The following is a 12,468-nucleotide window of genomic DNA, read 5'->3' as shown; positions in this document are numbered from 1 at the left end:
TCTACCGAGGGGTATGTCTACAGATGAATCAGTAGAAGTGCGCGTAATAGAAACCGGATGGTAACACAGACATAAGATTTATACAGGTTCAGACCATCAGCTTAACGTAACACCTTACATCATGTGCTCTGTTATTTTGTATTGATTGTTTATCAGATTCGATATATCCCGTCTAGGGTACCCCTGCCTCTCCTTATATACTCTAGAGGGGTAGGGTTACAAGAAAAATATCCTATTTAGTATTATACAATAAATCACATCTTCATGTAGTCTTGCGGTGCATGCCTTGATATTGTGGGCTGGGCCACCTTTGGGGCGCGACCCATGTCTTGTCTTTGTGGGTACCGGGGTCATATCCCCACAGCTAGTCCCCGAGCACCTTGTATCCTTTGAGCAACGCTGTCTTGAACAAGTCCGAGCAGTTTGACGTGAAGCTTATCAGTTTAACCAGTGATCCGAGCGATGGAAGTCGAAGCCGACCAGTTTAACTGGTGACTTGAGCAGTGACAGTAGGAGCCGACCAGTTTAACAGGTTAATCGATCTCGGACTTAACCAAGTAAGACTTGTCGGAAGGATATAAGGGGCTCAAGATTAAATTGAAAAATTCTCCAAACGAAGTGTAGCCACTTAGACTTCGTTTGCAAGGAATCATCCATAATTTAGTCAATAAGGAGGGTAAATCAAGAAAAGAGCACTACATTCACTGCTAGGTGAAGTGTAGCCACTTAGCCCCTAAGCCTGCTGGAAGATGAAGAATAGATCTTGTAGCAGGGTCAAAGAAAATAAATCTGAAAGCTTATCGACATCATCTGACATGTGCGTATCAAGACCCTAGACGTGCTACCTAAGATCAGCACCCTGATCCAAACAACATGGAGCAAGTTGATAGCACACCGATGAGACGTAGCAAGATCCGACCGCTAAGGGAGTCCCCAGCTTAGTTGGTGACTCTTGCATGAAGAATCCGAACGCCAAGGAGTCCCCAGCTTAGTCGACGATGAAGCGACAAACAATCTGACCAGTTGGTTGGCGAAGAATCGAGAACCGAGTAGCCTAACCAACTGGTCGACGATGAAGTGAGCGCTAAGTAGAAGTGAGCGTCGAACAATCCGACCAGCTGGTTGGCGACAAAGGTCATGAACCTAGCAGTCTGACCAGTTGATCGACGAAGAAAACATCGGCGGAGCTTGCCAGAGACATCGACCTTAGGTGAAGTGTACACACTTAGGCTTTGTTGACGAAGTCAGATGATCATCATCCATGACTTAGTCAAAGAGGATGTTAGTATTTATACATGCACCGCAAGGTGTAATGTATACATTGTAGTCCCCGAGCCTGACAGTAGGTGAAGAAGACACTTAGTACTAGGCATATGGAGTAAAACTTGATAATATCGAGCAGTAAAATGTGGAGAAAACGGAAAGTGCTTAGCACTGGATTGCTACGATAGATATACTTATCAAAGCCCCTGACACGCCGCCCAGGATCAGCGCCCTGATCTGGACAGCATGGAACACCTTGATATCACACATGACATGCAACGTTGGCAAAACGTAGTAAGCCATCAGGCGAATCGATAGACGAAGTCCCCAGCCTAGCTGGCGAGCCCAAAGCGTAACTAACGATGAAGCGACAGACAATCCGACCAGTTGGTTGGCAAAGAATCAAGTACCGAGCAACCCAACCAACTGGTCAGCTGCAAAGTGAGCACCGAGTAGAAGTGAACGTAGAATAATCTGACCAACTGGTCGGCGACGAAGTCATGAACCTAGCAGTCCGACCAGTTGATCGGTGGAGAAATCCGAAGGCTAGATGGTGCAACCACCTAGACGATGATCCTGCAATACAAATATGTAGGTTGGGTAGTACATGATTTAAAAATAAAATATATAAACTCGGTGACGAAGAAAATAGAGCGGAGTTTATTAGGAGCAATGTATCGGTGAATTTTATATCCTGTAGAGCAGTTTATGTTTATTTGGAGTTTATTCATATTTATATAAAGGACAAAATCCCCATGCTTAGCACTGGACAAAGGAGTAAAATTTGGAGAGTGTTGAGAACTTAAAAATGGAGACAATACTTAGCAATTGACCGTGGAGAATTTTTGAGAGTGCTTAGCACTATACCATGGCGAAATTGGAGAACATGGAGAGTGCTAAGCACTACACCATGGCGAAATTAGAGAACATAGAGAGTGCTTAACACTATACCGTGGCGAAATTAGAGAACATGGAGTGTGCTAAGCACTATACTATTGCGAAATTGGAGAACATGGAGAGTGTGAAGCACTATACCGTGGCGAAATTGGAGAACATGGAGAGTGCTTAGCACTATACCATTGCAAAATTGAAGAACATGGAGAGTGCTAAGCACTATACCGTGGCAAAATTGGAGAAAATAGAGAGTGCTTAGCACTATACCATAGTGAAATTGGAGAACATGGAGAGTGCTAAGCACTATGCCGTGGCGAAATTGGAGAACATGGAGAGTCCTAAGCACTATACCATGGCGAAATTGAAGAAAATGGAGAGTGCTTAGCACTATACCATGGCGAAATTAGAGAACATGGAGAGTGCTAAGCACTATACCGTGGCAAAATTGGAGAACATGGAGAGTTCTAAGCACTATATCGTGGCAAAATTGGAGAACATGGAGAGTGCTTAGCACTATACCATGGCGAAATTGGAGAACATGGATAGTGCTAAGCACTATACCATGGCGAAATTGGCGAAAATGGAGAGTGCTTAGCACTATACTGTGGCAAAATTGGAGAACATGGAGAGTGCTTAGCACTATACCATGGTGAAATTAGAGAACATGGAGAGCACTATACCGTGACAAAATTGGAGAACATGAAGAGTGCTAAGCACTATACCGTGGTGAAATGTGTGGGGCATTCTATCCCAAGATTCTTGTACATGCTTAGGAATATGGGCATCACCGAGGAGCCGCTACCGCCCGCTCATGATGCAGGGCACTACTGCTCATGCATGTTTTGGTGCTAAGTTGAAGACAAGGCTGCTTCTGGATAACACAAATGAAAACGTGACTGGTCAACGCAGCGCGGCTTGCTTACGACTCAAGCGGCTCACTTAGCAGCTCACTTGGTGGCTCGGTGGCATGGCGGCTCGGTGGCTACGTAGAGTCATAGGCAAATGGGTGTAATCGGAGCCTAGTAGAGTCAATTCTCGTGGGGAGGCGAAGCCCTTGAGCGTGTTCGACCGAGGCAAGGGCGCCGTTCGATTTTAATGGCGATAGTATACGTCATCTTAAACATGTTTAGCATGGAGAAATATAAAAGATAATTTGAGGAAAATTATGGAGAAAACAACAAATGGAGAAAACATCATGGAGAAAATCATTATTGAAATGCATAAATACATAAGGGATATATATCTTAGTAGGACGTCTCAAGGATAGAAACGTCTGAGGTGTTTGATGTGCCAGGAGTTAGGGATGTCTACATCGTCTTGATCACAGAACATATATGACCCTAGTTGGGTAACTACCTTGATGATGTATGGACCTTCTTGGAGTCGACGATGCAAGCCTCCATTCTAGCTGAGATGTCGATTGCTTCGGCGATGGTGAGTCCTTCTCTTTCATAGTCATAGGTGGTGGAGACGTTGGCACGCAGGGTGAGAACGCCCTATTCCATCGGGGTCTTCAACACCAGGTAGACATAATGAGGCACGACCATGAACTTGGCGAGAGCTGGTCGGCCAAGGATGGCGTGGTAGGCGGTATCGAAATCTGCCACGAAGAAGTTCATGTACTCAGTATGGAAGTGGTCGGCGGTGCCAAACTAGATTGGCAAGGTGATCTACCCCAAAGGTTGGGACACTCTGCCAGGTACAATCCCCCCATATTGGAGAATCAACAGGGATGAGATCGTCCTTTGTGAGGCCTAACTCAGTTAGGGCTCCGACGAAGAGGAGATTAAGGGCACTCCCACCATCGATGAGGACCTTCTTGAACAACATGTTGTGGATGGTGGGATCCAGCACGAGTGGGAAATGCCCTGGGTATGGGATATCCACCCACTAGTCAGCCCTACTGAAGGTGATAGGGTACTCTGACCAATCTAGATATTTAGGATCAGTGACTGTGTCATACTTGGTGATCGACATGACCTGTCGAGCGGTGAGTTTCTACTGGTGTTTGCTCTCGAAGGCGGCGTACCCTTCGAATATTATGGTGATAGTCTTGTTGGCATCTTGGAAAGTGGGTCCTACTTCCTTAGGACGTTCCTCCCCCTTGCCGTCATCTGACTCATCGTCCTTGCGTCGCCGCCGTTTCTGCTCCTTATCGCAAAAAGCTTTGGCCATGCCATAGCATTGTCGCGTGTTGTGCTTGCTGTCCTTGTGAATTGGGCACGGACCATCAAGGAGCTTTTCGTAGGCAACTTTGAAATTGTGCTTAGCGCGTGGCTGCTCTACATTATTGATGAAGTTTTTTGGTCGGCGACGACGTGGCTGTGCAGCCCTTAATCCCTCTAGCCAATCATTATGACAGCATTCACGATCATCATAGCGCCTGCCGCGATCTTCATAATGCCATTCTTTGTGATGATCATCATCACGACGTGGGTGGCGATTCGAGCGGGAAGCATGAGCAACATTGTCCTTGAACTACTGATCAGCTTCTTCGAAGTCTACATATGAGTTTGCAAGCTTGAGGAGTTCACCAATGGTCTGTGGCCTCTTGTGGTAAAGTTTGGAGCACAACTCCTAATGGTGATGGAGTCCTTTGGTGAAAGCAGAGATGGCCTCACTGTCCCCTATATTAGGGATGGTGTTCCTCGTTTCCAAAAAATGCTTGATGTAGCTTCGCAAAGGTTCCCTAGACGTCTGATGGAGTTTCTCCAGATCATACTTCATACTAGGCTACCGACACATTGCCATGTAATTCTTGATAAAAACTCTCTTAAGATCATCCCAAGATTCGATGGAGTCCTCCCCTAAGCCCATAAAGCCAATTATTGGTAGATTGGAAGAGCATAACAAGCAGATAGTTTGCCATTACATCGTTGTTTCCCCCGGCAGCACGTACGTCGATCTCATAGAGCTATATCCACTGCTCGAGATTAGCCTTGCCGTCATAGGGATCGATCCCAAAGACCATGAAGCCTACGGGCCACTGTACAGCTCGTAGCCTTGCTGTGAAGGGGTGAGGTCCCATTGACTCGACAACGGGGAGTGGTCGGAGGCCGACAGGGTTGCCATGTTGGTCGTCAAACTCCTATCAGTGTTGGAGTTCTGCTCGATGCCGCTGGGCATGACTATTCTCAATGCGATGGCGAGCATCGAGACTGGCATTGATACGATCGCGGGTGTCATCGTGCAGGGGTTGATTAACCTCCTGGTTGGCGTCACGAGCTGGTCGACCATGTTAATTTCATGGTCCTTATGATCTAGGATTGATGGCAACATTGCCCCTGGACCCCCCTTGGACGATCTGGCCGTTGTGGTAATGATTCCCCCCATTATGGTGAGAACCACGAGGGTTACGACTGCGTGCGGACGCTGTCGAAAAGGACAGAGCTAGGTTCTGGATATCATGGACCTAGACCGGAGCTACTTTAAGTAGTGCTTGGATCTTGAGTACCTCCGGTGTTGGTGGGAGTCTAGCCAACTCATGGGTGGCCATAGCCAGATTGGCGCTTGGCGTCTGCTCCACTTGCTAGTTATCCACCATGAGGAACTCTTGTTGGAGATTATGAGCGAGAGGTGGCGGGTCACCTCTGGCAGCTTGGGCGGCGTTTTCTGCTTCTTCATTGTGACGTCGTTGGCGATCAGTGTTCCTGGCTTCGCGCTCACGACGCTGGACACTAGTTTCTCCATTGATAGCAACATTGTCGTGGCTAACCATGAAAAGCTCTTTCCCAAAGCCTAGAGGGAAAGGTGGGCAGCTGTTGGTTGAACCCTTGGAGTATGGCTCGGGGCTTTCCTCTAGGATTGTATGAAGCATGTCATCCGGGAGATCTGTTCGGATTTACACCATGTTTACCATTGGCGCAGGCTGGTCGGCCTCAGGGAAGTCGATCTGATAGAGGTCGTTGACGTGGCTGCGCTCGGCATGGTCGGCGAAAAGATGGTGCATGGCGTCCTGACAAATCAGACCTATACCCACCAACCTAAAATAATAGGGCTTTGGCATGCTCTCCGTCGGGACGGGGAGTGGTGTAAGGTCGAGATGGCGGACTAGAGGGGGGGTGAATAGTCCTTTCTAAAATTAATCACGTCGGCTAACCGAAACAAATGTAGAATTAAAACTATCGGTCTAGCCAAGACTACACCCCTCTATCTATGTTCTCTACCACCTTCTAAAGATACTAATTAAGCAACAAAGGTGTTGAGCTAGCTAGAGCTCACCTAACCAATTTTAGAAGTAAGGTCACACAAACATATACCACTAGTACTTTAAGTAACAAGGGAGCTCCTACACATGCTAGTAAGCAAAAGCACAAAGCCACCTAATGCTCACTAACAATGCTTAATAACAAGGCAACCAATGCCAAATTAGAGAGCGCAAATACTTAGCTACACAAACTAAGCAATGTGACTATCATGGTTACACAAACCAAATTAGCCACGCAAGGGAGCTACTTCTATGCTACACAAGCAAGAAGGTAACTAGTGAGCTACACAAGCTAACTAATTACAAGAGCAACTACACAAGCACAATGTATATAAAAGTAATCACAAGCTTGTGTAAAGGGATTGCAAACCAACGGAAAGAATAAGGTTGACATGGTGATTTTCTCCCGAGATTCACGTGCTTGCCAACACGCTATGTCCCTATTGTGTCGACCGCTCACTTGGTGGTTCAGCGGCTAATTGGCATACCCGCCAAGCCCGCACGTCGGGCACCACAAAAACCTACCCTAAAAGTGAGGGTAGCTCAATGACACGCTCAACTAGACTTACTCTTCGCAGCTCCCACGGGGCGAGCACAATGCCCCTCACAAAGCTCTTCTTAGAAGCACCGCACAAGCTTCTTGCGGGCTTCGATAGAGACCACCATAAAGCCATCTAGGAGGTGGCAACCTCTAAGAGTAACAAGTATCATTGGCTTGCAACTCGATCACCTAGTGCCACTCGATGCAACCTCACGATGCAATCGCACTAGAATCGCTCTCTCACACAACCGGATGATCACTATCAAGCATATGTGAGATGGAGGGCTCCCAAGCACTCTCAAGCATGGACACAAAGTCCTCCAAGGTGCTCAGCACCAGCCATGGCTGAGACCCACTTCTATTTATAGCCCCACGGGCTAAACTAGCCGTTACCCCTTTACTGGGCAAAACTCGGGACGACCGGACACGCCGGTCATATCGACCGGATGCAGGACCTAAGCGTCCGGTCAACGGATGCTCACCACATGTTGACTTCATTCAAACACAGTCACTCGATCTCAATGGTCAAGTGATGACCGAACGCAGCTGCTCAAAGTGACCGGACGCACCAACACTAACGTCCGGTCGTTTCCAGTAAGCATCCAGTCATGACCGGACGCGTTCGGTCGGTCATGATCGGATGCAGCATCAGCGTCCGGTCCTCTCTAACTTCTCTATGCCGCCTACGTTACCGTATGTCAGCCTAACCGGACACACCGTGCTAGCGTCTGGTCACTTTCAGCGGAAGCGTCCGGTCAAAGACTGATGCCTATGCGCTCTCTGCTGCCACTGACCGGACGTAGGACCCCAGTGTCTGGTCACCACGTGACCAGCGTTCGGTCCACTCCTGTGAGACCCTGTCTTTTCTGTATAGGGCGCCGGTGGAGTTTCAAACCCTTGCCCCCGTTCCTTCACTGAGTTGATCCATATCAACTCCAACTTCATCTCCTTTGTAAATGTGCCAACGCCACCAAGTGAACACCACCGTGTGTATGTGTGTTAGCATTTTCACAATCATTTTCCAAAAGATTAGCCACTCAACTTGCCACGCCATTCAATCCTAGCGACGATGCAAAGTTAGATCACTCGAGTGACACTAGATGACCGATACGCAAACAAGTTTGCCCCTCTTGATAGTACGACCATCTATCCTAAACCCGGTCATAAACTTCTCTACACACCTATGACCGGTGAAATGAAATGACTTAGGTTATACCTTTGCCCTACGCATTCCATTCCATCTCCTCTAATGTCGATGCAACACATGCACCAACACAATCAACAATGATATGATCCACTTCATATCATCACGTGATCATATTGGTTCATCGATCTTGACTTCACTTGCTTTTCACCATTGCCTTCGTCCATCGATGCTAAGTCTTGCTTAAGCTTCACCGCTACGTGGTCCATCGCTCCAAAACCTCCAACTTGCCCTTCACGCTTGCAACCGGTCCATCAAGCCAAGTCATGTCTTGATCTTCTCCACCTTGATCACATGACTTAATGTCATGTCTCATTTGCAATGAGCTCCTTCATCATCACATGTGTGAGCTTTGCAACATCTCCAAGCCATTTTCACACACATGTACCTGTGGACTAATCACCTGTGTATCTCACAAAAACATAATTAGTCCACCTAGGTTGTCACTCAATTATCAAAACCACACAATGACCTTTCAAGTGGTCGGCCCTTCTGAAGTTGCCGTGATCACCAAATCTTCATCTTTCCACCTCGGACGACGTGCACGAGCAGGGTGCTCGGCATTAGTGGCATGGTGACCTTGGAGTGCAGGAAATTCGTCGCTTGCTCTAGATTGATCTAAGATCGAATCCACGAGGAGCAGACATTCCCTATGCGGTCTGTGAACCGATCGATGGATGCGATCAGATCAACATTGCTGATGGATCTCCTAACCCAGCGGCGATGCGTCAGGATCGGAGATGTCATTATAGACGTTGGCACGATCGGCGCAGGGTGATTCTGCACCACCTCCATGATTTCCCCAACGCCGTTGGCGTTGATGATCCAGGTCATAGATCCGACCGTGAATGTTTGACCTAGCTCGGGAAGGATCATGGACCTCGGGAAACGGACTATCTAGCTCGCCATGGAATCAGCACACCCCCCTACCTAGCGCGCCATTGTCGACGAAATATGGTCGACAGTGTATCGAGGAGTATGCCCACGGTAGTAGATGAATCGGTAGAGGTGCGCGTAATAGGAACCGGATGGTGACACAGACACAAGACACATGATTTATACAGATTCAGGCCGTCAGCTTGACGTAACACTCTATACCCTGTGCTCTGTTATTTTGTATTGACTGTGTATCAGATTCGATATATCCCGTCTAGGGGACCCCTGTCTCTCCTTATATACTCTGGAGGGGTATGCGGCCTGTTCGGGAGGCCGTAAACGATCATGGATTATTTACTGCTGGCTGGTTTTGTGTGAGAGAAAAACACTGTTTCTGGCTGGAAATTTACGATCGTTTACGAGCAAGCGAACAGGCTGATGGTTACAAGGAAAATATCCTATCTGGTATTATATAATAAATCACATCTCCATGTAGTCTTGCAGTACACGCCTTGATTTGTGGGCTGGGCTACCTTTGGGGCACGGCCTATGTCTTGCCTTGTGGGTACCGGGAGCCATACCCCCACAGGCGCTACCGGACATGATCTTACTACTGTTACTAAATTCAAGGGTCCATATGCTAATCATCTCGTAAGATGCATATTTTCCTATTTGCTCATCATCTTATAATAAGAATACGAGCCTGCCGATGCTCTTTCAACGCGTCTTTTCTTTTCTGAACACGTCCATTGGCGCATTTTTTATTAAGTTGAGAAGTCGTTTACAACGGTAACCACAATGGTAACGCGAGTAGCGTTAGCATTGAGGACGCCGCGAATGCTACGCTTGACACGCTACTCTTTCAACGTGTCAGATGCATCCAGTGGCATTAGATCCTGTAGCGTTTCCGATGTTCAGCTTAAATATATATCAAAACTAGATAATTACTGAGGAAATGAATTGGAGGTGAAAAAGATGTGATTAGAGGCTCCAGATTTACTCTAGCATATCTTTCTTATTGTCTACAATATATACTTAGATATTAATAGGGATACAATTGTTCTCTCAACTATGTGTAATTCGTCGAACAAATTAAATATAAGATTCATACACGTGGGGTGTTTTTGGGCCTTTCCAGCTAGGGCTTCTTTAGCGCTGTTCCCGTTGCCATTGCCATGGTTCCCCTTCTCCTCCTTATACAACCGTTGTCAGTCATGAGAGGAGCAAGATCCTTCTTGCTCATTCTATTCATGGTAGTTAGAGTTTATATTGAACAATGTGCACTACTGGAAACGCGTGCTTTGTCGAGGGCCTGAGGCTTTGCCGAGGGCCAAATCTCGGGAACTCGACAAAGACACTCTTTGCCGAGGGCCAGCCACAGGAGTCCTCGGTAAAGAACGGCCCTCGGCAAAGACAGGCCCACGGCAAATTAAATCTTTGCCGAGGGCCGCGGCCCTTGGCAAAGATGTCCTCGGCAAATTAGGCCCGTTGGGTCACGGCGGCCATTCCCGTCAAGCTTTGCCGAGGGCCACCCGTTAGGCCCTCGACAAAGGTTTTTTTTTTCTGTGAAACCAGTTTTTCGGCAATTTTTTTTTAAAAAGTCTTTGCCGAGGGCCCTAGACCGGGTCCTCGGCAAAGATTTTTTTGGAACCAGTTTTTCGGTCAAAAACTTTTTTTATAAATCGTCTTTGCCGAGGGCCCGAGGCAAGGCCCTCGGCAAAGAAGCCCTTTTGTCGAGGGCCAGGCTAGGCCCTCGACAAAGATTTTTTTGGGGGGGTTTTTAGCCCAGTTTTTTTGTGGTGCTACAATACATTGTTTTGAACTCAATTTTAAAATTTGGGCCAATTTTGACTTTTTTTTGTATATTTCCTTAATTTATTTCGATTCGTTGATTTTTTTCGAATATGTCAAATTTGAACTGTAGGTGCATGGAATATTGCAATGTAGTGTTTCGAAAAATGTTATTCATGTTAATTGGTGCATGTTGAGTCCCTATCCACGAACTCACATCAAATTTCGCGCATCTTCTTCGCGTAACATGACGACCGACTTGCCGAAAAAGTGTTTTAAAATTATATAAAATCCATACGAAGTCCAAAAATCACGAAACTTGGCGAGATGTCATGTTATCGCATGTGTAGGCTGTGGTAAAAAATTGAGAAGGTTTCGTGGATAGGGACTCAACATGCACCAATTAATATGAATAACATTTTTTGAAACACTACATTGCAATATTCCATGCCTGCAGTTCAAATTTGACATATTCGAAAAAAAATCAACGAATCGAAATAAATTAAGGAAATATACAACAAAGTCAAATTTGGCCCAAATTTTAAAATTAAATTTTAAATAAAGTATTATAGCCCCACAAAAAAAACTGGGTTCACAAAACCAAAAAAAAATTACCGAGGGCTCTTTGCCGAGGGCCTGGCCCGTGGCCCTCGGCAAATAATTTTTTTTTAAAAAAAATAAAAAAATCTTTGCCGAGGGCCCTAGATCTGGGCCCTCGGCAAAGGGCCCAAACCTAAATCGGGCCGCCAGCCTAAATTTCCAATCGAAATCTTGTCAAAAAAAAATTCCCGATCGAAACCACATCTCCCTCCCCACGCGCCCGCTCGCGGGCCGGCCTCCGCGCCTCCACCACCGCCGCCGCGCACCCCGCCGCCACGCGCCCGTCGCCACGCGCCCACCGCTGCGCGCTTGGCCGCCGCGCACGCTGGCTGCCCCGAGCCCGGCCGCCCCGCGTGCCCCTCCGCCGCGCGCGCACCTCGGCCGCCCCCCACGCATCCACACCGACTGCCGCAACACCCCGCTGTCGTGCTCGGCCGCCGCGCGCGCCGACCGCCCCACCACCGCAGCAGCGCACCCCGCGCCGCCCCATGCCTCCACCCACCACCGCCGCGCACCCGCCGCCAGCGCGCCCTCGGCCGGCCCCGCGCGCCTCCCACCGCCCGCGGTGCACCTCGCAGCCACCCCACGCCTCCACCACCGCCGCCACGCGCCCACGCTGCGTGCCCCACCGCCGCGCGTGCCCCCGGTCGCCCCGTGCTCCACACCTCCGCCGCGCACCCCGCTGTTCGCCTCGGCCTGGCAACCCCACGCGCCCACACGCCCCACGCTCGGCCGCCCCGCGTGCCTTCGCCGCCCCACCCAGCATGCCCGCCCCACCACGGCCCCAGTGGCGGTCGATGGTCACGCCCTGCCTCCCTTCCCCATCTCCATCGAGCAAGGGGAGGTCGGCCGCCCCGGCCGGCCCCCCCTCGCCGGCCTTCCCACCCTGACCCCAGCCCCCAGGCCACCCCCATCGTCAGCTACTGTTGGAGGGGAGAAGGCAGAGGGTGAAGTTGGAGGAAGAAGAAAAGGAGAAGAGGAGAAGGAGGAAGGGGAAGAAAAGGAGAAGAAGAGGAGAAGGAGGAAGGGGAAGAGAAGGAGAAGAAGAGGAAAAGGAGAGAAGATAGGGAAGAGGGGGAGAGGAGTACTCCA

At 48.7% G+C, this 12,468-nt stretch overlaps 1 protein-coding gene across 1 annotated transcript; it reads right to left on the bottom strand.

The window, feature by feature from the left end:
- Nucleotides 1–11,527: 11,527 nt before the first annotated feature.
- LOC136451240 (uncharacterized) lies at nucleotides 11,528–12,142 on the bottom strand. Its single transcript, XM_066451962.1, has one exon. The coding sequence runs from the start codon at nucleotides 12,140–12,142 to the stop codon at nucleotides 11,528–11,530; it is 615 nt and encodes a 204-aa protein (XP_066308059.1).
- Nucleotides 12,143–12,468: the final 326 nt, after the last annotated feature.

This window comes from Miscanthus floridulus, chromosome 5, assembly GCF_019320115.1.
Source record: "Miscanthus floridulus cultivar M001 chromosome 5, ASM1932011v1, whole genome shotgun sequence".
Classification (NCBI taxonomy): domain Eukaryota; kingdom Viridiplantae; phylum Streptophyta; class Magnoliopsida; order Poales; family Poaceae; genus Miscanthus; species Miscanthus floridulus.
The sequence above is the reverse complement of the archived record's forward strand: the minus strand, read 5'-3'. Positions and strand labels throughout refer to the sequence as shown.

What these genes read in the sequence shown, in the direction of transcription:
- LOC136451240 (XM_066451962.1), bottom strand. Translation starts at nt 12,142, where the DNA reads ATGCTGGGTGGGGCGGCGAAGGCACGCGGGGCGGCCGAGCGTGGGGCG.